Here is a 24,764-nt window from a genome sequence, read left to right as displayed (position 1 = left end):
TGAAGATTGCCCCGTCAACATTGCATTTGACAAAGCCTGGGCTAGGTGTTGTCCATCTCTGAGTTACTGCGATCTGCCCCGCGGTGCGCCATTCTGTCAGCACGGGATCATTTGGGTGATTAAAGTCGCTCCCTGTTGTTGCCCTTTGTGCATGCTGTTGTTGTTGAGCGACAACCGCGGTCTGTTGCCGATTTAATGCAGACGACGGCAGCGTCTACAGGTCTGATCTGATCAATGGTCCGTCGACTCCATCGCGGTTTTGCTGACCCGTCACACCATTCCATGTTGCCGCTCTAGTGCCCGACGCCTTTTGTTGATAGGCCCTCCAGTCCTGAACTGCTTCTAGGCTGATACGCCAACTGGTGTCTGCCGGCCACCATCTCATGTGCCAGAGGACTCTGTTTCTGTGGTCCCAAATTGCTTTCAGTGCACAGCATATTCTGGCGATCAAATCTTGATTTGAGTCACTTAACGCATGTAGGAGCCAATCACTAAGATTCATGTTTCCCAAGGACGGAGTAGGTATTCCTGCAATACGCCAAATGTCACATGCGAAACAACAATCAGTAAATAAATGGTTATCCGACTCCTCTTGCTCCACACATACAGGGCATTCAGTTGTAATAGGGACTCTTCTTTGGGCCAGCCGCACCCTAGTGGGTATGCATTTCGAACAGAGGCGCCAAATAAATTGCTTAAGCTTTGGGGGGATCATCAACTTCCACAACCTCTTCCAACCTTCATGAGCTCTGTCTCCTTCTACCATGCCCATGCCAGACAAATAGCCTGAATGAACATTATAGTGTCCATCCCTTGACCAATGCCAGATTCTCATATCCTCCCCTGCATTATATGGCAGGATGATATCACTAATAGCCTGCACTTCCGTTTCACTAAAGCACCCGCTTAGTCTCTGTATGTCCCACCCACACCCGTTCTCAAGTAATAGTTCAGCCACCGTCAAATTCTCCAATCCAGGTACCATAAAGGAGTTTATGCAAAAACCCTCTAATTTAGGAACCCATGCATCCTCCCAAGCTCTGATAGATCTACCATTTCCCACTCTCCATCTAGTTCCTATCTTCAATATACTAAGGCCTTCCCATATACTTCTCCAAACCATACTAGGATTATTGCCTAATTTGGAGCTAAGTAAGTCCTCCATAGGGAAATATTTAGCTTTGAACATTCTACTTACTAAAGTATTTGGGAATTTTAGTAATTTCCACCCCTGTTTGCCTAACATTGCCAGATTAAACGTATGTAGGTCCTTAAAACCCATCCCACCTAACTCTTTTGATCTACACAGTTTACCCCAATCAAACCAGTGAATGTTTCTCCTCCCCTCAGGTTTCATTCCCCACCAAAAAGAATTCATTAATTTTTGCAACTCATCACAGATAGATAAGGGTAAAAGGAACGTACTCATACAGAAAGTTGGCAAGGCTTGAGCCACAGACTTGAGAAGAACCTCTTTCCCAGCCTGGGAAAGGAATTTAAGACCCCAAGCTCCAAATCTCTTGCGCAATCTATCAATCAGAAAAGTAAAGATTCTGCGTTTGGATCTCCCGATAAGTGACGGTAATCCCAAGTAGCGACCTGTGTCAAGTGGAGTACTCACCCCCATGATCGTTTTAATCTCAGCTCTTGCTTCCTCAGACGTATTTAAACTGAAAAAGATCCCTGATTTATTCAAATTTACTGCCTGACCCGATGCCACCTCATATTCTGATAGGATGTCCATGACCTTTCTAGCCTCAACTGAAGTAGCACCAAAAAATAGGAAGCTGTCGTCAGCAAAAAAGAGATGTGTTACAGCCGGTGCCCTTCTACAGATCCTACACCCTGAGATAAGCCCTTCATCTTCAGCTTTTCTTATTAGTTTAGATAAGACTTCTGCACACAGGATAAAAAGATAGGGCGATAGAGGGTCCCCTTGTCTCAACCCTCTTCCTGGGACAACTTGGTCAGAGTACTCCCCATTGACTGACACCTTATATTTCACAGTTGTGATACAGAGCATCATCCACCCAATCCAGGTTTCATGGAATCCCAAGCAAATCATCACTGCTTTCAGAAATTCCCAGTCCACTCTGTCATAGGCTTTGCTAATATCAATTTTTAAGGCAACCTGACCATTCTTCCCTCTGTTTAATCTCTTCATGAAGTGTATACTTTCAAAGGCCACCTGAACATTGTCAATTATAGACCTGCCTGGGACAAAAGCAGATTGTGTGTCACCAATAATTTGAGGGAGTATCTTTTTTAACCGATTTGCTAAGGCCTTAGCAATTATCTTATAGATGACATTACACAGTGCGATAGGGCGAAAATCCTTAAGCCTTTGAGGGTTATCAAGCTTTGGAATAAGGACAATTGTGGTATCATTTATCCCCTTCGGAAATTCCCCTTCTCGGAGCCACCTTGCACAAGCTGCTCCCACTTCTACCCCCCATTGTATCCCAAAATGCTTGATAGAAACCAGGGTTAAGCCCATCAGGGCCAGGGGATTTGTTAGGACTCATAGAGAACAGGGCTTGTTTAAATTCCTCTAGAGCAAAAGGTGCAATAAGTGATTCATTTGTGGAGGGATCAATTAATGTGTCAATAACCTCGACCGTATCCACCCTACTCAAATTCGAAGCAGAGAAGTCTTCCTGAAAGTATTGCTGCGCAAGGTCCAATAAACCCGCCTGGTTTTCAATCACTCCCCCATTCTCATCTAACAGAGAGGCAATAACATTTTGTTGTCTTCTGGCTTTGACATTAGCATGGAAGAAGTGTGTATTTCTGTCCCCTTCAGTCAACCAGAAAGCCTTAGCCCTCTGCCTCCAATAAACCTCTTCAGCCTCAAGGGTGTCATTAAGTTTCCTTTTGGCAAGGAAATAAGCGGCAATGGAGTCCCTATCACTGCTGCCATGTAACCTCTCCATTTGGGTCCTCCATTTTCTGATCTGGCTCTTGAACCGTGTATTAAAGCCCTTTCCCCACACATCCATTTTCTGTACACACCCCTCTAATTTCTCTTGAACTGGTTTACGACCCTGCCCCTTCCAATGACTTCGAACCAGAATTTGGAACTCATGTTCCTTACGCCAAGCTTCCTCAAAAAAGAATCTTTTTCCTCTACCTCTACTTCTTTCCCGCTCCAGATGAAGTGAGAGCGAAAGATGATCCGAGTACCCTGACATACAGGACTTGAGCTGATAATTATCAAACCGGTTCAACCACTCAGCTGAAGCAAAAGCCCTGTCAAGTTTTTCTTTAACCCATAGTTCAGAACCCTTGCCTCTTTCCCATGTAAAAGGGTTACCATTCAATTCCAGTTCGCATAAACCACTATCCTCGATCGCTTTGGCAAACTCCTGCATTAAAAGATTAGGGTAACTAGCTCCCCCTTCCTTCTCAGAATTGTTTAGAATGCAATTAAAGTCTCCAATCACAACCCACGGAAGAGAAGAATCACTAGCCAATCTCCTCAGTAAATCCCATGATTCTCCATGCCTACTACGATCAGCAAAGCCGTAAAAGCCTACTAATCTCCAATCTCCCTGGGCCGAATTAGTAATAATTGCCTCAATGTGATGGTCAGAGAAGCTTTTAACCATCACTTGAATTCCTGCTTTCCACATAAGAGCTAAACCTCCACTCCGGCCTCTTCTACTGACAGGGAATGCTCCCTCAAATTTCAACTGCTGTTTTATTACATTAACTCTCTGATCTTCTACTAATGTTTCAATTAAAAATACAATACTAGGGCTTTGGGAAGAAACAAGCTCCTTCAAAGAGCGAACTTCCCGGTGGTTTCCCAAGCCACGACAGTTCCAGCTTAAACAACTCATTCTCTCCGGCGGCCCTGTCCTTTAGGGCTCGCCGAAACATTTTCCGTTAAAATCCCCTTATCCTTTCCAGGAACAGAGATTTCCTCCACTTGTCTATTCACTCCTTCCCCCTCCCTCCCCTTGCCCTGCTCCTCCCTTCTTCTCTTTCTAATGTCGTTTAATTCCATCTCAGTATCCTCCCCCTTGTCCCTCCCCTCCTCTCCCCTTATTACCTCACCCTCTTCCTCTATTATAACCTTAAAGAATGGCCCTGTAATTGGGCAAATCAGAACTTCCCTCTCTCCTCCCCCGACTTGTGTGTTTGGCCCCCTCACCCCTCTCCCTCTCCCCATATTGGTTATATCCCTCATTACTCCTAACCCTCCGCCATTCCCTCCTCCAATCCCCCGCTGCCTCCCTGTCCCATTACTCTCTCTTAACCATTTAGCCCCGCTTTGATCCCCTCCTCTCCTTACTGGGGCCTTAAGCCATTCTCCCCATTCTCTTTGAATTTCTCCCCCCTGCAGGTTAAAAATTCTTTCACAAAACCGTTCCGTGTGTCCCAGGCAGCCACACACATAGCAGAAAATCCCCAGACGTTCATATTTGAAGGTTGCCAAAGCCCACATATTTCCTGTGCTTCTTAGTTTTTTAAACCTTTTCAGTGGTCGTTCACTGTCAAGTCTAACTCTGATACGCATAAACTGTCTATACATACCAGAATTGTTATTCAAATCATACTCCTCAAAGTTACCAAGAAAGTTTCCTAGTTGTTTGCCTACTATTTCTGACATAGTCCCCACAGGTAACCCATAAATTTGCACCCAAATAGAGTAATGCATTAAATTCACCTCGTCCACATGGACTCCAAAATTCCAGACATTCATAATCAACACATAGTTGTCAAACGACCAAGGACCTCCAGCAATGACCCTATCTCTATCAATTGGATGAAAAAATTCAAAAGAATAGAGGTTAGAGCTTACCTCTTGAATATCAACTCCTCTAACCGGTCTCCACAAGACTGCCAATCTGTTTTTCATGCTCAAGAAATTAAGCGGCCTGTCTGCCACGAATCTTCCCAGGAATCGAAGACCCGCATCCACCTCTACTTCCGTAACCGGCGTCGCTATCAAATCAATGTGTCCCCTTCATCACCTTCAATTCTCAATCGTTCCATTTCCCTGTCCATTTTCCACTCAATTTAACCAGTATGGTGGAATCAAGAAACCAGTGCAATAATCCCGTGATAGAGCAGAATTCCCAATCTGTTCGCAACTCAGGAATCCCAAAATTACTTCACAGCAACCGAACCAATTACCCAGCCTCCGGAATCAGACCCGCCGGCGCGCCCTACTCACGGCTTCGCCTACCACTCCTCGCTGCTCCTTCGCCTCCAGGAACGAAAAAACGACCAGAATCGATTTCTAGGTCAAGATCGCAAATCGGTCCGAACCGCCTCCAAACAACAACTAAATCACACACACTCAAACAGAATTGAGACTAACCTTCACCGGTAATGGAAGGACCCTCTCATCGGCAGTAATCTCGCGGTGGCGGTGCTGCCAGGGTAGCAACAGGCGTCGACGACGCACGGAGGTTTTACGAGAGAGACTTTTGAAGGACTTTTACAAGATTCCAATTTTTTTTGTATTACTTAAAATAATTATTAACCTTTCACATGTTACTTCAATTTTTTTCTTTTTTTAAAAAAAAAATCAGAATTAAGTTTATTTTTTCAAAAAAAAATTAAGTTTATTTTATTTGAATATTTTAAGAGGTAGGACATCCCGACTAGATCGGCACTTCTCATAGAACACTCACCCACGACTCGTGAGGCTATTACGCCTCATCACATTGTGAGACGTAATAACCTCACGTCCGCGTGTCGGGAGAGGAAAAAAAAATGCCACCTTCCCCATCCCAATACCTGAAAGGGTATTTTTGTTATTTTCGGTTGCTAAGGATGGAAAAGGATGGCCAAGTATGACAATACCCTTGTTTTAAAAACATACTGCACTTGCACACATCAATGATCCTGGTCACAGAATCATCTTGAATCTAAGACCGTCCATTGAAAATAAATGGACGATAGAGAACGGCCTGACATAGATCGACAACAAGAAACTATTTGCTCTAGATCCCCAATTTCAAACTCACTCGTTTGACAATCTAAACTCCTTTTGCTAGAATCGAATCAAACAGAAGCCATAACCACAGCAACTTGAGCTCGAATTGATCAAAGGTATGTATCTAATACATAAAAGGTTTCTTAAATTGTGTTTCTTAGTTTCAGTTTGAGCTCAAACTTTCATTCTAATTGCAGATCTGGTTCAAATTTAAATCTTTAATCGTAAAAAAAACTTAAGTTTCTCTTCAAATTTGATTAATTAGCATTGAGATTTCATGAAATTTGAAGCAAAATGGCATTATTATTTTTATTATGATCTCTTCCTCCTCTCGCTCAAAGTTTCATTCTGATTGCACATCTATTCAAAATTTGATTCAATAGCATTGAGATTCGTGAAATTTCAAGCAAAATGGCTTTATTTTGATATAAATTACAACTTTCATCACTTATTTTCCCCTCTTTTGTCTTTCATTCTATTTGCAGATCCGGTTGAAACTTAAAACCCTAAGAACTTAAGTTTCTCTTCAAATTTGATTAATTAGCATTGAGATTTCGAAATTTGAAGCAAAATGGCATTATTATTGTGATTTCTTCCTCCTCTCTCAAACTCATTGGGTGCTCAAAGTTTCATTCTAATTGCACATCTGTTCAAATTTTGATTAATTAGGATTGAGATTTCATAAAATTTGAAGCAAAATGGCTTTATTTTGATATCAATTACAACTTTCATCACTACTTTTTAGCTTTTGTCTTTCATTCTCTTTTTCTCTAACCTTAATCTCTTCATTGATGGCATTATTCTGATATAAATGCAACCATTCCTTCTACCACTCATTGCAACTTTCATTCTTTTTTCTCTATTTCAGGTTATCTTGATGAATGGAAGATGAAATTGTTAGGAGAAAATGTATTCTTTCGTACTTTGATTTTGGTGGAATTGGGAGTCTTGGAAAATTTTAATGTAAGTAACTTTTACATTTCTTATTTTAATATTTTTGTTCTTATTTTTAAATTTGCTGTAACATTTATAAATATATTATTAGGATAGTTTTTAAATATGTGTCTAAGAGTTTGATTTGTTTGAGAAGAAGGGAAGGGATACGGATTTATGACGACAGTATTGATTTTGACCTTAAATCAACAAAGATATTTTCAAGCTAAACCCGTAGGAATCAAAGATCCCTATTAATAAGAGGGATGAATCCTACCACTCGTCTCCTCTCAGCGTGCGTGCTTTGTTTTTCGTATTAGAGTTTGTTTAGTTGGGTGATATGATTTGTGGAGTTGGCTTTTGTGGTTTTGTTATTATATTTGCCGTTTTGTAAATTTACGTGCAGTGTTCTCAACAAAAAGGATCTACAGAATGTGGATACTTTGTAATGCGGTGCATGTTGGAAATAGTTTTACGACAACATGATTCTCAAGATTTAAAAAAATGTAAGCTTTATTGTATATTTTAATTTATATGCTTATTTATATCACTCTTGAATAATTTATTTACATTTTCTATTTAATAAGGTTTTTGAAAGAACTTCACCATGTACAGAAGACGAACTTAATGAGGTTTTGGATATTTGGGCAACACGTTTTATGGCCATTTTAGTCTCCATCATAAAGTAGGTATGTTGGCATGTACTATTGTTCTTAAAGCCATGCGTTATCTCATCAACCTTTTGTTTCTTAGTGCATTTTGAAGCTATTGATATAATGATAATTGTTGGGTTATGCTTGATCTATTTGTTATCTAGTAAATACTATTAAAGGTTTCACGCTTTAGATGTGTGTGAGTGGTATACGTTAAATGTCTCACATTAGACTAATATTCCATTATTTTTGATTGAATGTAGTGAAACTGCTCTTAATGGTAGCATGCTGCATAGATATCAAATGTAATTGAATGCGAATTCAATTCAAGTTTTCAAATGTAAATGAATATTGGGAGTATGATAGTATCTTCATAACGTAACTTTGGACGAACTGAATTGGGTTGATAGTTTTTATCTTTTTGTTGCATCTAAGACGAAGAGCGCTTGATGCGCCGGTTAGGAGGACTGAAGAGTGGCAAATGGGATGTAGTGGTGAGGGGTAGGGGAAGACCTAAGCAAACTTGGAGGAGGGTGATCGAGAGTGATATGAGTTTATTGGGGATTGAGGAAAATATGGTAGTGGATAGACATAGTGGAGAGAGAGAATTTGTATCGCTGACACGACTTGATTTGACGGTTTTATATGATGGTTCATGTTAGCCGACCCCGAATCATTTTGGGACTAAGGCTTTGTTGTTGTTGTTGTTGTTATTGTTGCATCAAGATGTTTTTCCATTCATTTCATAAAGTCTGCTTTATTTTGGTACTTGATATATTTCAATAGACCTGGCAATTTCATGTTCGAGTCGTGTTTGTGTTGTGTCATTTTCGGGTTTGTGTTAAAAAGAGTAAATCCAAATCCAATCCAAAAACTTTTGTGTCACAATCGTGTTAACCTGTTCGGGTTAGTATCGATTTCGTGTCGTGTTTTCGGGCTACATGTAATTTTGTTATGCATATATATTAATGATAACTTTTAAAAATATAAGAAATATGGTACTATTGAGTGATACATTTGATTTGTTCAATTTTTAGATGAATGATGAATGATTTATTAAATTTATACTTTATTAGATTTGTAATATTTTTGTTTTATTTATTGATTCTTAACGGGTAAGGGTACCCGTGGGCACCTGCGAATTAAATGGGACGGGTTTGGGATGCAAAAACTATACCCGTTAGGGTAATGGGACGGGTACGGATAATTAAAAAATAAAAAGATAAGGATTTGGGATTGATATTACCCGTGGGTATCCTACCTGTTGCCACTATCCATGAGTTTTGAAGCATTTTTCATCGTAATTACATCTATCTAATGAACTTTTTGCAAGTTGTGATGTGCTGAACTTTTGAAATCATTGTATCTCCAGGTCAAAACAAGGAGAAAGGAAAAAGTAGCAGTAAATGATGGCTCCTTATTGTTCATTATGGCTCATTGTTAGGTGGAATTGAGAGTCTTGGAAAATTTTAATGGAAGTAACCTTTACATTTCTTATTTTAATATTTTTATTTTTATTTTCAAAATTTTTGTAATATTTAGATTGAATAGAAAATAAAATAGTGAAATAGTATTTATTGAAATATATTATTAGTATAGTTTTTAAATGCGTGTTTAAAAGATTGATTGAATGTGGAGTTGGAAAGAGTTAGTAAAGGAATGGAAAGCTAATGATTAATCTTACCCTTGTTTTGGGAAGAAGGGAAGGGTTTATAAGAATTTATACCGCTAATGAGTAGTTTGGTGTTTGGCTCGATAAAAACTTGGTTGAGTTTAACTGAATTTATAAGCGAGCCGAGTTTGAACACAACAAAACTTGGTCTGGAAGTTTGCGAGCAGTCTCCATTATAGGTTTATGAACAAACTTGATTATAATGTTCGTGAACACCATTGTGATTAAGATTTTAACGATTATTTTTAAATAATAATTGTATTTCTATAAAAAGAAATGTAAAACAATTTAGTTTTGTGTTAAAAAAAATTCATATTAGTATGATTGATGATTTGTTTGGAAGCGAAGTTTATAAACAGAATTATCGAGTTGCTGTGAACAAGTTCGAGAGCAGCTTTCAAACAAGATGTTGAATTTGAGCTTGTTAATTTTTCAATGAGATGAGTATAAGCATACATGGCTAGGCTGGATTACAACCCTATTTATATACTTACCTTATTTTGTTTAAAGACTTTGCAAAGGAATGAAAAATTACTCAAATGTCAATCTTATGATGAGATGACTTAATTTATAAATTAAATTCGATGTTTAAAAAAATGTGTATGATAATTTTATTTTGGCAAAAAGCATCCTGAGGCCCCTGATCTTTCATTGTTTGGTGCATTAAGCCCCCGATCTTTTATTTAGACACATTGAGCCCCTGATCTTTCACCATTTGATACATTAAGCCATCGATCTTTCATTTAGACACATTGAGCCCTTGATCTTTCATATATGAGTGTATTAGGTCCTTTCATAAATCAATTAATATATATGTTTATTAAGGGCATGTTTGGTTAAGTTTATATAACTGCAGCATTTCGCATTTTCTCTGGACACTGCAACATTTTGGAGCTTTTCATGAAAAGCTCTTTTCATGAACAGTTGTTTGTAGTTACTTGTCATTGATAAAATTACCCTTCTTATTTCCACAAAATGTGCTTTAATTTTAACATTATTTTTATTTTTAGAACATAATTATCGAAAAACAAGGTTTTATTGTGTTCAATAAATTTTTTATTTTTTATTTTTATTAATTTGTATAATATATTTTTTATTTTAGAATTTGTTATTTTTAGAACATCATTTGTTGTCACACCAAACATGCCCTTAATAAACCTATATATTAATTGATTTATGGAAGGACCTAATACACCCATATATGAAAGATCAAGGGCTCAATGTGTCTAAATGAAAGATCGAGGGCTTAATGCACCAAATGGTAAAAGATCAGGGACTCAATGTGTCTAAATAAAAGATCGAGGGCTTAATGCATCAAACAATGAAAGATCAGAGGCCTCAGGATGCTTTTTGCCTTTTATTTTCAAAAAACTTTATTATTTGAATTGATATAAATGATAATTTTAATAACCTTGTGGTAATGCTAATAGAGTTTTAAATTAAAAAATTCATTTTACCTATTGAAAATCATGTCCGGAATTGAAATGTTCGTTGAACAAACTTTAAATTATGAGTTCCGTTATTAAATTTGGGACATTCTCTTGAATTATGATGCCTTTTATGCTTACTTTGTTATAGCCTAACCCTGTATTTGAAGTTTTTTTTTTACGGCTCTTGTTAAAAGCTTATTTAAATGAAATGACACTCATAGAATTAAAAAAAAAAAAAATCACATCCTTATTTTATAAATTCATACTCATTAATCAAAGATTGTTTTCTGACCATAGTTATAATTATGATGATTTAGTTTATTTCTAATCTACAACACCTTTTGGAAAGATAGATGATAAAATTAAGGGTAATTAATTTATTAGTCCCTATATTTTGACAAAATACACTGTTTAGTCCTTGTATTTTCAAAAACACATGATAAAGTCTCTAACCTTTTTCTCGATGAACTATTTAGTCCCTAACGTTTTTTCGGTGAACTGTTTAGTCCCTGCCGTTAGACTCTCATGAAGATTTTGTTAGTCAATTTGGATTTGCGTTCTTCTTTTCCTTTCCTTTAAACTCTAATGCATCTGAAATCAACTTTGAGTAGTCTTCTTCTTGATTTTCTTTCATAAATCGTTCAAATTCGTAAGCATTGAGTCTTTTCTTTTTCTTGTTCTCCATACAAATAGATTCTTCTTCTAAATTGTATTTCCTCTTCTAAAGTTTGAAGGTAAATAGTAAAGGGTAATTTAGTCATTTCTAAAGTCATAAACGGTAAAAAAATCTAACAAACAGACAGAAGGACTAAACAGTTCATTGAGAAAAATGTTAGGGACCTTACCATGTGTTTTTGAAAATACAGGGACTAAACAGTATGTTTTGTCAAAATATAGAGACTAATAAATTAATTATCCTAAAATTAATGATAAAAAATAAAATAAAGGTAAAGTTTAGAAGAAACTGAATTGATGTCGATGACAGAATGGAACCTCCTTGCTTTGCATAAATAATTACTTTTTATCAACCGAATTCCAGAATTAAGTTTTTAAAAAAATTGCAACAACTAAAACTTGATTTCAAATTCCCAAGTGAGAATTGTAAATTATAACAAACTAGGTCCGTTTGTTTGGGAAAAAATATTCTGCAGAAAAATATTCTCTCAATTTTTCAGTGTTTGTTTGAGCAGGAAAATAAGTTAAAGGAAAATATGTGGTAAGTCAATGGAAAAAGAAGGAAGAAATAAGGGAAAATGTTTTACCATTTTCAAAAGAGTAAAACATTTTCCCCAAAACATACGCATTTAGAGAAAAATGGGGAAAACGTTAAAAAAATGTAAAAATACGAAAAATATTAAACACGAAAAACATGAATAATGTGAAAACATTACAAAACTAGAGAATATGAAAAAAAATCGCAAAAAACATGAAAAGGTGAACAAACACGAAAAACAAAAAAAACGTAAAAAAGCAAACATTTGAAAAGGCATAAAACATGAACAATGCGAAAAAGTGACAAAACACGAAAACACGAAAAATGATAAAACACAAAAACATGACAATACGTGAAAAACGTGATAAACATGAAAAGACAAAAAATGCAAACAAACCACGAAAATGTAAAAAACACGAAAACGTGAAAAATACGAAAAACATGAAAAAAACATAAATAACACGAAAAAGTAACAAAATGCGAAAAAACGCAAAAAAACAAGAAAAAGGAAAAAACTGAAAAACAGAAAAACTAACCGTAAAAACACGAAAAATGAAGAAAAAATGCAAAAAAAACACTAACGTTAATAACACGATAAAACATACAATTTATAGTAATAGATTTGAGGGTAATATTATCTTTTGAATGAAAAATTATTTCTATTCTATCTTATTCCACCAACCAAACATAGAAATAGTTATTCCTAAGGAATTTCTATTCCATTCTTTGCTATTCTATTCCTTTGTAATAACAATTCTATTCCATTCCATTCCATTCCACCAACAAAACGACACCTTACAATTTATGTGTGTTTTTGGTGCTTAATTTGTGGTTAATACATATGAATCTCTTTTTTGTTTTTGATATATACAATTGAAAATAAAAAAATACAGAAAATCTATATTTAGTGGTTAGAAAATATTTTCCAATGTTATAGCCAAACACCGAAAAATATTTTCTGGTGTTGTTGCCAAACACAAAAAAATATTTTATTTTTCGACACAATATTTTCAATGCATGAAATTTTGGAAAATATTTTCCAATTTTATAGTCAAACACCGAAAAATATTTTATGGTGTTGTAGCCAAACACCGAAAAATATTTTCTGGTGTTGTTGCCAAACACGGAAAGATATTTTATTTTTTTACACAATATTTTTCTCTTTATATGTTCTTCAAGTATTGAAATATACTATTATTATATTTTTTTATGTGTTTCTAAGAGTTTGATTGGTGAGAATAGTTAGTAAAGGAGTGGGAAGCTAGCGATTAACGATAACGTTGTTTGGGATGGGAAAGATGTTTGGGAATAAAGGAGGGGTTATAAGAAGGGATAATTACTAATCTAACCCAATGAAGGACCCCACTTTATATATCTAACCCACATTCCTTTCATTTTACCAAATTAGACAAATAAACCCATTTTGGACAAACTATCCTTGTTTTAGTTTGAAGGTTCATCTCCTACCTCCCGCTGCTTCCACTTCGACTTCCTCACCTGACCTTTCCCATTTAACTTCATTGTGGTTCATCTTCTTCAGTTTCAGTTCGTTTCAACTGCATTTTACGTTTTGAACTCATCACTATATATAATCCGGGTTGTTCTTCTCTACATTTTCATCTCCTACCTCGACACCAGTTTCAGTCCGTTTCGTTCTTCTGCGCGCGGAACTTATGGCGAGAAAACGGAAGGCGACGGCGGCGACGGCAAGCGAAGAGGAAGGACGAAGCATAAGGTAAGCATGCATCATCTTCTTCCCTGTTGTTACCGCCATTAATGAAGATTAAATGCGCTCGTATGGTAACTGTATGTAGATATGGTCGCATTTGTTACCTAAATGCGACAAGGTATTATACGTGAACATAGTGTCGCATTTGTTACCTAAATGCGACAAATGCGACGAGCCATTCCATTAAACTGTCGCATTTATTACCTAAATGCGCTCAAATGCGACAATCTACACCATGAAACATTGTCGCATTTGAGCGCATTCACAGACGAATGCGACATGATTGTAAGCCTTATTATATGTCAGTTTTGTTAGAGAATTTAATGTGTGTATGTTTAAAATTGTTACAGCATGATCCCAGTGAATCTAAAAAGAGAAAACATAGTTCCATTTTCAAATATCCCAAGGCGGTTAATTCGGATGCTCAAGTAACAGTGAGGTTTAACGTGGATTCTGGGGTCATGATAAAGAAGTATTTGAGTGAAAAGCAGTTAGAAATGTATAGGAAAACATGTTTTGGTCAATATTTGGATATGAAGGTTGCTAGTTTCTCTTCTGGCATAGTGCATCATGTCCTATCACGGGAGATTAAACATAAAGAAAGGAAACACAGGGAGATGTGGTTCAGGGTGAGGGGAGTTGATATGCGGTTTGGAGATTGGGAGTTTGGCTTGATAAGTGGTTTAAGGTTTGGGGTAAACATTGGGGAATTCATGGAAAGAATGTATGAATTAGAGATGCCGCATAGGTTGCGAAATAAGTACTTCAAGCAATACCAGACAATAACGACAATTAACTTCTTAGAAGTTTTGCAAAGTGTACAATGGAAGAAAAAGGATGCGACTGACAGATTTAACCAAGATGCTGTGATGATTGCCATGTTGTACTTTGTGCATGGCAATGTATTGGATAATGCTAACGAGAGGCATGCAAATGATTGGGTTTTGGATCTTGCAGATTATCCAAGACTGTTTAATGAGTTTCCATAGGGGACGTTGGCTTGGGAGGAGACATATAGATTCTTGGACTGGGCTATTAGCAAAAGACTGAAGCAATTAGAGGCAAGTGCAGCGGGAAATAGGAATCGTGTTCCATATCAACTTATCGGATTTGCACACGTATTCCAGGTATGATTTGTGTATATATGTTTGGTGTATGAATGCGCCCGAATGCGATTACCAAATTTGCATTTGTGTCGCATTTAGTGTTGAATGCGCTCGAATGCGACAAGGTTGGGTTGCTAACCTTGTCGCATTCGAGCGCATTCAACACTAAATGCCACAATATTGGGTTCTAACCTTGTCGCATTCGAGCGCATTCAAATGGAATGCGACAAGCTATAGTGCAACATCTTGTCGCATTGGAGATGAATGCGCTCCAATGCGACAAGCTATAATGTAACATCTTGTCGCATTAGAGCGCATTCCACAACAGAATGCGACCCAGAGATACGATATGTATAAATTCAACCAACTTGTACCTCTTGCTGCAACTTTGGTGCCACTTTCTCAGGCACAGAATCATCAAGATGGACAACCTCATCTACTTGTGCAACTTCCTCGGGCACAGAATCGTCTAGTACGACAATAACATTCTCAACCTCCTCATCGCCCCTGGTCAAATCATCTTGAACCATAGCTGCCTCTTGTTCCTTTCCATCTTTCATCGGCTCCTCTTGAACCATATCTGCCTCTTGTTCCTTTCCATCTTTCATCGGCTCCTCCCGAACTTTACTGGTCTCAGCCTCCTCATTCTCCACATTAGCATTGGGTCGACCCATCACCTTTAATTCTTTCATATCCCCCTCAATCAATGATACCCATTCATCTAGGTTGCCCAACCTACTGTCGACCTTGCTAAATTGTCCCTTGCACCACCTATGATGCCTATCAAGCACATCCGTTAGAACTTTTTGAAGTTGTTTTATCTCGGTCGTTTGTGACCGTGATGCAATGATATATCTATCAACTTCATCATCCCCTTCCTCACCACCCTCTTCATCATCACCTCCATCACCTCCCTCTTCATCATCACCCTCCTCATCATCCCCCTCCTCCTCATCACCTTCCTCCTCCTCAGCTTCAACCTTCTCCTTACCTTTCATTATTGGGGCAAATATTGCATTTATATCAGCTTCCCGTCCTTCAACATGGTCCACCAAATACGTGTACCAATCGAACTCTTTCTCTTCATCCTCAACCACAAGACGCGCGTCTGGAAGATCAGCAACCTTACATTGCAAAAAAAAAAAATAGCAATGTATTGGTAAACAAATACAAAATAAAGAGAAACATACAAATCTCATTCCACTTACAGAAAACGTTTCTCTGACTGCTTTGTTTGAGGGGACTATTCTCTGGGTCCATCTCAGCAAGCGTGGAAGTGGGTTGCCACTTCTCATTGTGTAATATGCATGAGTCACATTCCACAACTCAAGAATCCAAGTCTGCAAATAAGAGGGTATCCCTTGATAAGAATTATAACATTGTCGCATTCCATTTGAATGCGCTCGAATGCGACAAGGTTAGAACCCAATATTGTCGCATTTAGTGTTGAATGCGCTCGAATGCGATAAGGTTAGCAACCCAACCTTGTCGCATTTGAGCGCATTCAACACTAAATGCGACACAGATGCAAATTTGGTAATCGCATTCGGACGCATTCATACACCAAACATATATACACAAATCATACCTGAAATACGTGTGCAAATCCGATAAGTTGATATGGAACACGATTCCTATTTCCCGCTGCACTTGCCTCTAATTGCTCCAGTCTTTTGCTAATAGCCCAGTCCAAGAATCTATATGTCTCCTCCCAAGCCAACGTCCCCCATGGAAACTCATTAAACAGTCTTGGATAATCTGCAAGATCCAAAACCCAATCCTTTGCATGCCTCTCGTTAGCATTATCCAATACATTGCCATGCACAAAGTACAACATGGCAATCATCACAGCATCTTGGTTAAATCTGTCAGTCGCATCCTTCTTCTTCCATTGTACACTTTGCAAAACTTCCAAGAAGTTAATTGTCGTTATTGTCTGGTATTGCTTGAAGTACTTATTTCGCAACCTATGCGGCATCTCTAATTCATACATTCTTTCCATGAATTCCCCAATGTTTACCCCAAACCTTAAACCACTTATCAAGCCAAACTCCCAATCTCCAAACCGCATATCAACTCCCCTCACCCTGAACCACATCTCCCTGTGTTTCCTTTCTTTATGTTTAATCTCCCGTGATAGGACATGATGCACTATGCCAGAAGAGAAACTAGCAACCTTCATATCCAAATATTGACCAAAACATGTTTTCCTATACATTTCTAACTGCTTTTCACTCAAATACTTCTTTATCATGACCCCAGAATCCACGTTAAATCTCACTGTTACTTGAGCATCCGAATTAACCGCCTTGGGATATTTGAAAATGGAACTATGTTTTCTCTTTTTAGATTCACTGGGATCATGCTGTAACAATTTTAAACATACACACATTAAATTCTCTAACAAAACTGACATATTCTATGTATAAGGCTTACAATCATGTCGCATTCGTCTGTGAATGCGCTCAAATGCGACAGTGTTTCATGGTGTAGATTGTCGCATTTGAGCGCATTTAGGTAATAAATGCGACAGTTTAATGGAATGGCTCGTCGCATTTGTCGCATTTAGGTAACAAATGCGACACTATGTTCACGTATAATACCTTGTCGCATTTGAACGCATTTAGGTAACAAATGCAACCATATCTACATACAGTTACCATACGAGCGCATTCGAGCGCATTTAATCTTCATTAATGGCGGTAACAACAGGGAAGAAGATGATGCATGCTTACCTTATGCTTCGTCCGTCCTTCCTCTTCGCTTGCCGTCGCCGCCGTCGCCTTCCGTTTTCTCGCCATAAGTTCCGCGCGCAGAAGAATGAAACGGACTGAAACTGGTGTCGAGGTAGGAGATGAAAATAAAAATGAAAATGTAGAGAAGAACAACCCGGATTATATATAGTGATGAGTTCAAAACGTAAAATGCAGTTGAAACGAACTGAAACTGAAGAAGATGAACCACAATGAAGTTGAATGGGAAAGGTCAGGTGAGGAAGTCGAAGTGGAAGCAGCGGGAGGTAGGAGATGAACCTTCAAACTAAAACAAGGGTAGTTTTGTCCAAAATGGGTTTATTTGTCTAATTTGGTAAAATGAAAAGAAGGTGGGTTAGATATGTAAAGTGGGGTCCTTCATTGGGTTAGATTAGTAATTATCCCTAGTAGTGTTTGGTAAAGAGAGGTTTGAAAGAGCTTGTTGGGTCCAAAAAGCTAATTTTAGGAGCTTTTTCAATTAGCTTATTGCTTCAACTCTTTTTATGGATATTTTTACCTTTAATTAATATTCTTTAATTCCAAATAAATGTTTTACCCTATCCTTATTTGTCATTTTAGACAAACAGCTATTAGTAAATTTTACCAAACAAGTTCACACAATTGGAATCCACCTTGACAAGAGTGATTCCATGTGCTCTGAGAGTTTAGGATTGCAATTGCATCCCTAGACTCTCTTCTTGATCTCCGGAATTACTTCACGGAAAAGCATGTTTGGGATTTTAAATCCCAAACACACATTCCGAGAATCGAACTCCTAGAAATTTAGTTGACTAACTTAAAATTCTAAAATGTTTCCAAAACACCTTAATTTTATAATTAGTTTTTCTTTTACAACCACAAACATATTTTTAACAATCCATTGGAATTCATTGCAGGAGGAATGATTCCAAGATTGGTTACACTGATTTATAGATGAATATGATTTTTTTTTTCAAAATCAAGAACTGTACTTGTGCAAAATCAAAGACTTTTATATTGATATTGACAAATGAAAATTTTCAAGAATTAAAGTTATTTAATATTTTTAATATCGTGTTTACTATGTAACTACATTTTTATTTTTCAAAATCATCATTTTTTTATTTTTTTTCTCTAAACATTAATTTTCTCTCTCTTCACCCCAACAAGACCTACATGACCTCAAAACTAAAAGGCAAAAAGCATAATTAAACCGTTGAATTTTGCTTGTTTTAAGGATCAAGTCCCTAATCAATTATTTTTACACATTGAACCTTTGATCATTAATTTTATTGTGATTTTGTCCCTTATTTAACCTTTACATCAACTTGCTGACATGGAATTTTCACTTTCATATGGACAAATAAAAAATAAATTATAGAAATCGATTTTCAGTAGGTTATTCCAAGATGGAAATCGATCTCTGTGTTAGGAGAGAAGATCGATTTGGCGGTTCTAATGCTGGAAATTGCAAAATGGGATAGGAGAAGATAGAGTTTTGAAGAACATATTGAAAATTGATTTCTGTAATTTCTTTTTACTCTCTAGTCAAGAAAATCTTATTTTTATTTGTCCATGTCAACATGCTTAATCGTCCTGACGATGCGTCCCATCGAAACTCGATAGAAAAGTTAAATAAGGGTCGGATACATACAAAATCAATGATTAAGGGCTCAATGTGAAAAAATAATTGATTAGGGACATGATCCTTAAAATGGATAAAATTCAGAGGCTTAATTGTGCTTTTTGCCAAACTAAAAAGTTGAAAAGTTAAAGTTACTTAAAATATCGTTAAATTCTTAGAATTTTCATTAACGGTCAAATTGGTAGTGTCAATCCAAAAATCCATGATTTTGTAAAATGGCGATGAGCACCGTCCTCGTTTTGACAAAAAAAAAACACGGTTTTGACAAAACAAAAAAAAACCTATCCGTCCTTTATCTACAAATCAGTGTAACCACATTCGTTTTTTTAGAATTAACCCAAAAAACAATCAAGAACATAAGCAAAGAAGAAAATCTTACTTGTGATGAATCTTGAATTGAGGATAATGTTGAAGTAAGAAGCAATATCCTTGGTAGTTAGAGTGGAAGATGAACAGATGAATCTTCCTTTGATTTCTGAGTTTTCCATACAAAAGATATGTGCTTCACAAACATCATCAATATGCACAATTGGAACTGAACCCAAAACTTGTTGTAAGAACATCAAAACTTGATATCCAATTAAATTTCCTGTAAGTTGTGAAATTAGCAAATGAAGAGACTTAGGAATTGTGGAAAGACTAGTTTGTCCTCCTACTAACCCAACAGCAAGAGTTACCACTTCTAGTTTATCTTCTTCAACTCTCAAAACCTCTTTCTCTGCAAGTGTCTTTGCTCTTATAGACTCCTTCACAAAATAAAAATAAATTATTAAAACTTAGTAAAATGCACTTTTTTTTTTTTTTTTGAAGAAACTTAGTAAAATGCACTTACGCGTCTGAATTGTACCGCTATTAATATTATGGTTTCTAAACTTCATTTCTTGATATAAAAACATTTATACTTTACACTATCATAACATTGTAGTACAGAACAAAAAAAAATCAGTAAAAAAACAAATGCTGATATGGACAAGTTTGACTATACTCCCAGTCCCCGTCCCCACAACCTAAACAGAACAAATTTTTTCTCGTCCTCACCCTGCGGGAATCCTCATTCTCTGTTTCATTCTTTTATTTTTTCTCTATCTTATTTGCATTTAACATAGTATAACAACAATGAATAAGATTGAGTTTGAATTTGAGTGACGAAAAGAAAGAATAAAATTGACCTAAGCTAATAACTATAAAAAAAAATTTACAAAAAAATAGAGCTAATTTCAAATAAATGTCCTGTGGTTTCACGTTTTTGTAGATTAGTACCTGTGGTTTTTTTTGTTACAAACCGAACTTTGTGGTTCGTAAAATTTTCATTTTTTATTGACTTTGCCAAATTTGGCCGATAACGACCTCAAAATGAAAATTTTCAAGAATTAAAGTTGTTTAGTATCCTATTTACTATGGAACCACTTTTTTATTGTTCAAAATCATCATTTTTTGAGTTTTCTCTCTAAACACTAACTTTCTCTCTTATAAAAAAAACGCCTAAATTGACCTAACCTAATAACTCTAAAAAGAATTACAAAAAAATATATATATATAAAAGAAAAAAAAAATTAATCTTAAATGGGGAATGAATTGGGGGGAATCCGTGGACATTGGGGACGAGTACGAGGATCCCCACAGGGTGGGATACCTATCCCCATCCCCAACCCATTCCCCTTTGTGGGAACAATCCTCATCCACGCCCCGCGGAGATTCCCTGTCCTTGACGGGATGGATCTCTGACAGTTATGGAGAATCTCCGTCTAGTTTGCAACTCTAGAAACAACCCACACACCTAAATGATCTTAAAACCAAAAGATTCAAGAATTTAAATTGTTTAGAATATCATTTCAATCAGCTTTGCAATGGAGGCTTAACTGCTATTAGAACAGTCAAAGGTTAACCGACTTTTATGCTATTAAATACTAAAGTTTTCAGGGACTTCTTTATCATATTTCGAAGTTCAGGGGTCATAGAAAAAAGGCAGCCAAGGTTGAAATGTCATGAGTATAATTCACCTATATCATTAACTTTTTTTTTAATCCATATCACCGAAAATTATTAACGGATTTTGACACGATAACCTGATTTTAACTGTAATTAAAGCAGTACCAATAGGGCGTCGTTGGAATAAGGAAAGGAGAGATGAAGAGGGGTCCAACAGGATTCATCCACACAAGACTTGAAGCTTTTTCCATCATCATTCCATGGAGAAACTGCAACAATACTGCCTGGATATATCAGACGCTTCACAGTTTTTGATCTAATGCAACAATAAATTACACTTTTCGTTGCTGCAACTGTTGCTTCAACCCTGTCTTTATACTGTTTCACAATATAGATGATTATATTAGATCGTTTTCGATTTTTTGTTGATTAAATTCTATTCTTTTAATTTAACACAGATTTAGCGTATAAAATTGTTCAATGTTGAGCTTAAAGTTATATAGATAGAGCAATTTCAGGCTCAACTAACAGCACGACGAACCAAAGTCTGTTTTTTTTATCAACTCTTTGCCACGTATGTGTCTTCGTCATACTTGCTCATCAATTGACATCCACACTCGGTTAGAGAGAAAAGATTGTGGGACATACATATGTTGGACATCAACACTAGTTTTTAAAGCTATTGTTCATCGTTGTCTTCTTTTCTCACTCTTCTTGACTCAGTTGAGTGTCACATTACCAATGCATGAAGTGAAGTAATGGGGTTTTAATGCGAGCACTCGGTGCTTGCAATACTCCTTACAATTCCAAAGGGGCATTGCAAGCACCCGGTGCTCGCAATAAAATCCTCAAGTAATGGTCAAATTTGACAAAAGGAGGTGATTGCAATAAAACCCTCAAGTAATGGTCAAATTTGACAAAGTGTATAGGTGGTATGACTTAACGAAACGGACTTTAGTTTGCTATGGCTATTAGTTGGCCCTGTAATTACTCTATTCATATTAGGGGTGTCAGCGAGTCTTGGTAGTTCGCAAACTATTCGAGTTCGGCTCAGTCAAAGCTCGGCTCGATAAAGCTTGACTCGAGTTCGGAATCCGTTTGAGAACTAACAAGCTGAGCTTGAACTTCCTCAGGTTCGGCTCGAAAGTTTGCGAATATGCTAGATTATTTTTAATTACTATATATATATATATATATATATATATATATATATTTCATTATTTTAAAAAAAAAAATTCATTATTATTAGTTTTCATCATAATTCACAACTGAAGTTTAGGCTGAGGTTGTCTTATTCCTATACAGATGTAAACAGGGTGGGGAGCGGGGCGGACTTATCAGGGATTCCTAATCCCCATCCCGAAACCTAAATGGAGACACTTTTGTTCTCCTCCCCGGCCCACATGGAATCCCTATCTCTACAGGACCCCCATTACCCGTTTCATTATTTTTTTCAATATATTAAAAACTTTTATTCTATTTTCTCTCCATCTTCTTAGCATTTGATATAGTATAACGATAAATAATAAGATAAGATTTAGTTAGAGTTGAGTGGCAGAAATAAAAAAATAAAATTGACCTACCCTAATAACTCTAAAAAGAATCACAAAAGAATATATAAAAAATAAATGTTAAATGTGGAATTAATCGGGGAATCCACCGGGATCCCTTGGGAGTGTATCAGGGACAGGTATGGGGATCCCCACGGGGTGGGGATACCTATCCATGTCCCTCTCCCGTCGAGGGACAAAACAATCTTCATCCCTGCATTCTAATCGAGGATTCCCCGTCCCTCACGGGGCAGAATCCCAACGGAACGGATCCCGTCTCGTTTACATCCCTATATCCCGGTAACAAGTGTTACGCATTTGAATTGTGAAGTTTGAAATTTGGTTTTACAGTTTTTAATCCAGCAATATCAGTCATAAAAAAAAAAAAAAAATTTGCATTGCAGGTGAAATGAACTGTTAAAAAAAGCCATAAATACCTGAGAGCTGTTGGAATCATGTTGCAGAGGAGTAGCAAGATGAAAAACAAATTCACAGCCTTGAATTGCAGGCTCAAAATCATTGTTGTTATTATATATATCAGCTTGAAATAGTACAAGATTAGTCTCTGCATTTGGAAGTGATTTAAGCAATCCCACTTTGGATTCATCTTCTGCAGTCATTCATTAATTTCTTTCAGACATTTTCAGAAACACTTAAAAAGCAAGAAACAATCATGAATTAACCTAAAGAAACTGTTAATTGATTTCTCTATCAAACATTTTCACAATCACTTAAAAAGCAAGAAACAATCCTGAATTAACCCAAAGAAACTATGGGTTAGATGCATCGTTGTTCACTTAACTTTCATAGTTGTTTCAAAATGGTCACCCGACTTCAATCTGTCTCAACTAAGTCACTTAGGTGGGTTCAAAAGCAAAAAGTCACCAAAAAAGTGACGTGACTCATAGCACCAATAAACTTTCACCCTTGACGGCACCTAGATGACATGTGGTTGTCAACTAGTTGATTGAAACTACACCTGCCACCTAGATGACATGTGGTTATCAACTAGTTGACCGAAACGACACGTGTCACCTAGATGGTAGCCACGTATCGTTTCGGTCAGCTAGATGGCAGCCATGTGTTGATTCAGATAGTGATAAAAGTTTACTATTGTTGATGTGGTTACATCAATTTTCCGATATCCTTTTGCTTTTGAAATCACGGGGTTAACTTAATTGAAATAAAATTCAAAGTTATTGAAATAATTTAAAGTTGAGTGACGTAAACGTGAAAGTTCATTGACCAATTATACATTTTAGTAAACTTCAACGTGTTTCAACAAAGTCATTTAACTTTAAATTTTGTTTGAATTAAGTTTCTCCTGCTATTTGAAAAGCAAAAAATAATCTACGTGACTGTCACATAGCAGTAATCATCTTTCACTATTGATCAAAACATGTGGCTGCCAAACGACATATGTCTGCTGAATGGCAGTCACCAATCGGTAAAAGTTGAATAACTTAATTGAAACAAAATTCAAAATTGAGTGACCATTTCTCTCCGACATTTTCGCAAACACTTTAAAAGCAATAAACAACCATGAATTAACCCAAAGAAACTATTAATTGATTTCTCTCAAACATTTTCGCAAACACTTGAAAAGCAAGAATCAATCATGAATTAACCCAAAGAAACTATTAATTGATTTCTCTCAGACATTTACACAAACACTTAAAAAGCAAGAAACAAAAATGAATTAAGGAGAGGAATTATACCTAAGTTTCTGAGAGTAGCATGAACAATGTAGCCTTTATCCAGTAGCTTTTTAACGAGGGAGGAACCAATATAACCAGAAGCTCCTGTAACACACACCTTTCTCTGATGATTCATCTCTTTAATCTCTACTTCTTTTGCTTTTCTGCAAGTTTCTACTAGTTGATCTCAATATACAATTCAATCATGCTTCGCTGTGTACAGCTGAATTAGAAGTAATTTTATATAAATATATTATGATCAATTAATCTCAAAATATTAGTCCTCGATAGTATCGGTGACATGTCACCTCATAAATAGTGTAGGATTTGAGGAAATTATTAGAAATATCCGGTTTTATACGTGAAATGGGGGACCTCTTATAACATAGATCTACATATATTATAAGAGGTCCTATATTTTAATTATTAAGTATGGTTACAATATACGTTGGGGTCCTCCAAATAAAGTGGAAGACCGGATGTTTAATGAGGGTTGACAGGTTTGAGGTTCGATTCCCCACTCCG

At 36.6% G+C, this 24,764-nt stretch overlaps 2 protein-coding genes and 1 long non-coding RNA gene across 5 annotated transcripts; 1 reads left to right on the top strand and 2 right to left on the bottom strand.

Annotated features, from left to right (window-relative positions):
* Positions 1–214: 214 nt before the first annotated feature.
* On the bottom strand, positions 215–24,508 carry LOC136219525 (NADPH HC-toxin reductase 1-like). Its single transcript, XM_066006958.1, has 5 exons — positions 24,261–24,508; positions 22,980–23,152; positions 21,158–21,370; positions 19,443–19,809; positions 215–528 (listed from the first exon to the last, which is right to left on the bottom strand). The coding sequence occupies exons 1-5, from the start codon at positions 24,373–24,375 to the stop codon at positions 215–217; spliced, it is 1,182 nt and encodes a 393-aa protein (XP_065863030.1). The 5' UTR covers positions 24,376–24,508.
* Positions 5,858–9,185, top strand: LOC136215619 (uncharacterized). Of its 3 annotated transcripts, none has more exons than XR_010682672.1 (5): positions 5,858–6,066; positions 6,819–6,913; positions 7,041–7,389; positions 7,471–7,572; positions 8,909–9,185. It is a non-coding gene; the product is annotated as an uncharacterized lncRNA (long non-coding RNA). The 3 variants fall into 3 exon arrangements; XR_010682666.1 differs by having other exon boundaries at positions 6,819–7,178; positions 7,290–7,389; XR_010682660.1 differs by having other exon boundaries at positions 7,290–7,389; positions 8,909–9,175.
* Positions 14,875–17,187, bottom strand: LOC136215603 (uncharacterized). Its single transcript, XM_066002944.1, has 3 exons — positions 16,275–17,187; positions 15,895–16,026; positions 14,875–15,810 (listed from the first exon to the last, which is right to left on the bottom strand). The coding sequence occupies exons 1-3, from the start codon at positions 17,100–17,102 to the stop codon at positions 15,046–15,048; spliced, it is 1,725 nt and encodes a 574-aa protein (XP_065859016.1). The 5' UTR covers positions 17,103–17,187; the 3' UTR covers positions 14,875–15,045.
* Positions 24,509–24,764: the final 256 nt, after the last annotated feature.

The sequence above is a fragment of the Euphorbia lathyris genome, chromosome 1 (assembly GCF_963576675.1).
Source record: "Euphorbia lathyris chromosome 1, ddEupLath1.1, whole genome shotgun sequence".
Lineage (NCBI taxonomy): Eukaryota > Viridiplantae > Streptophyta > Magnoliopsida > Malpighiales > Euphorbiaceae > Euphorbia > Euphorbia lathyris.
The sequence above is the reverse complement of the archived record's forward strand: the minus strand, read 5'-3'. Positions and strand labels throughout refer to the sequence as shown.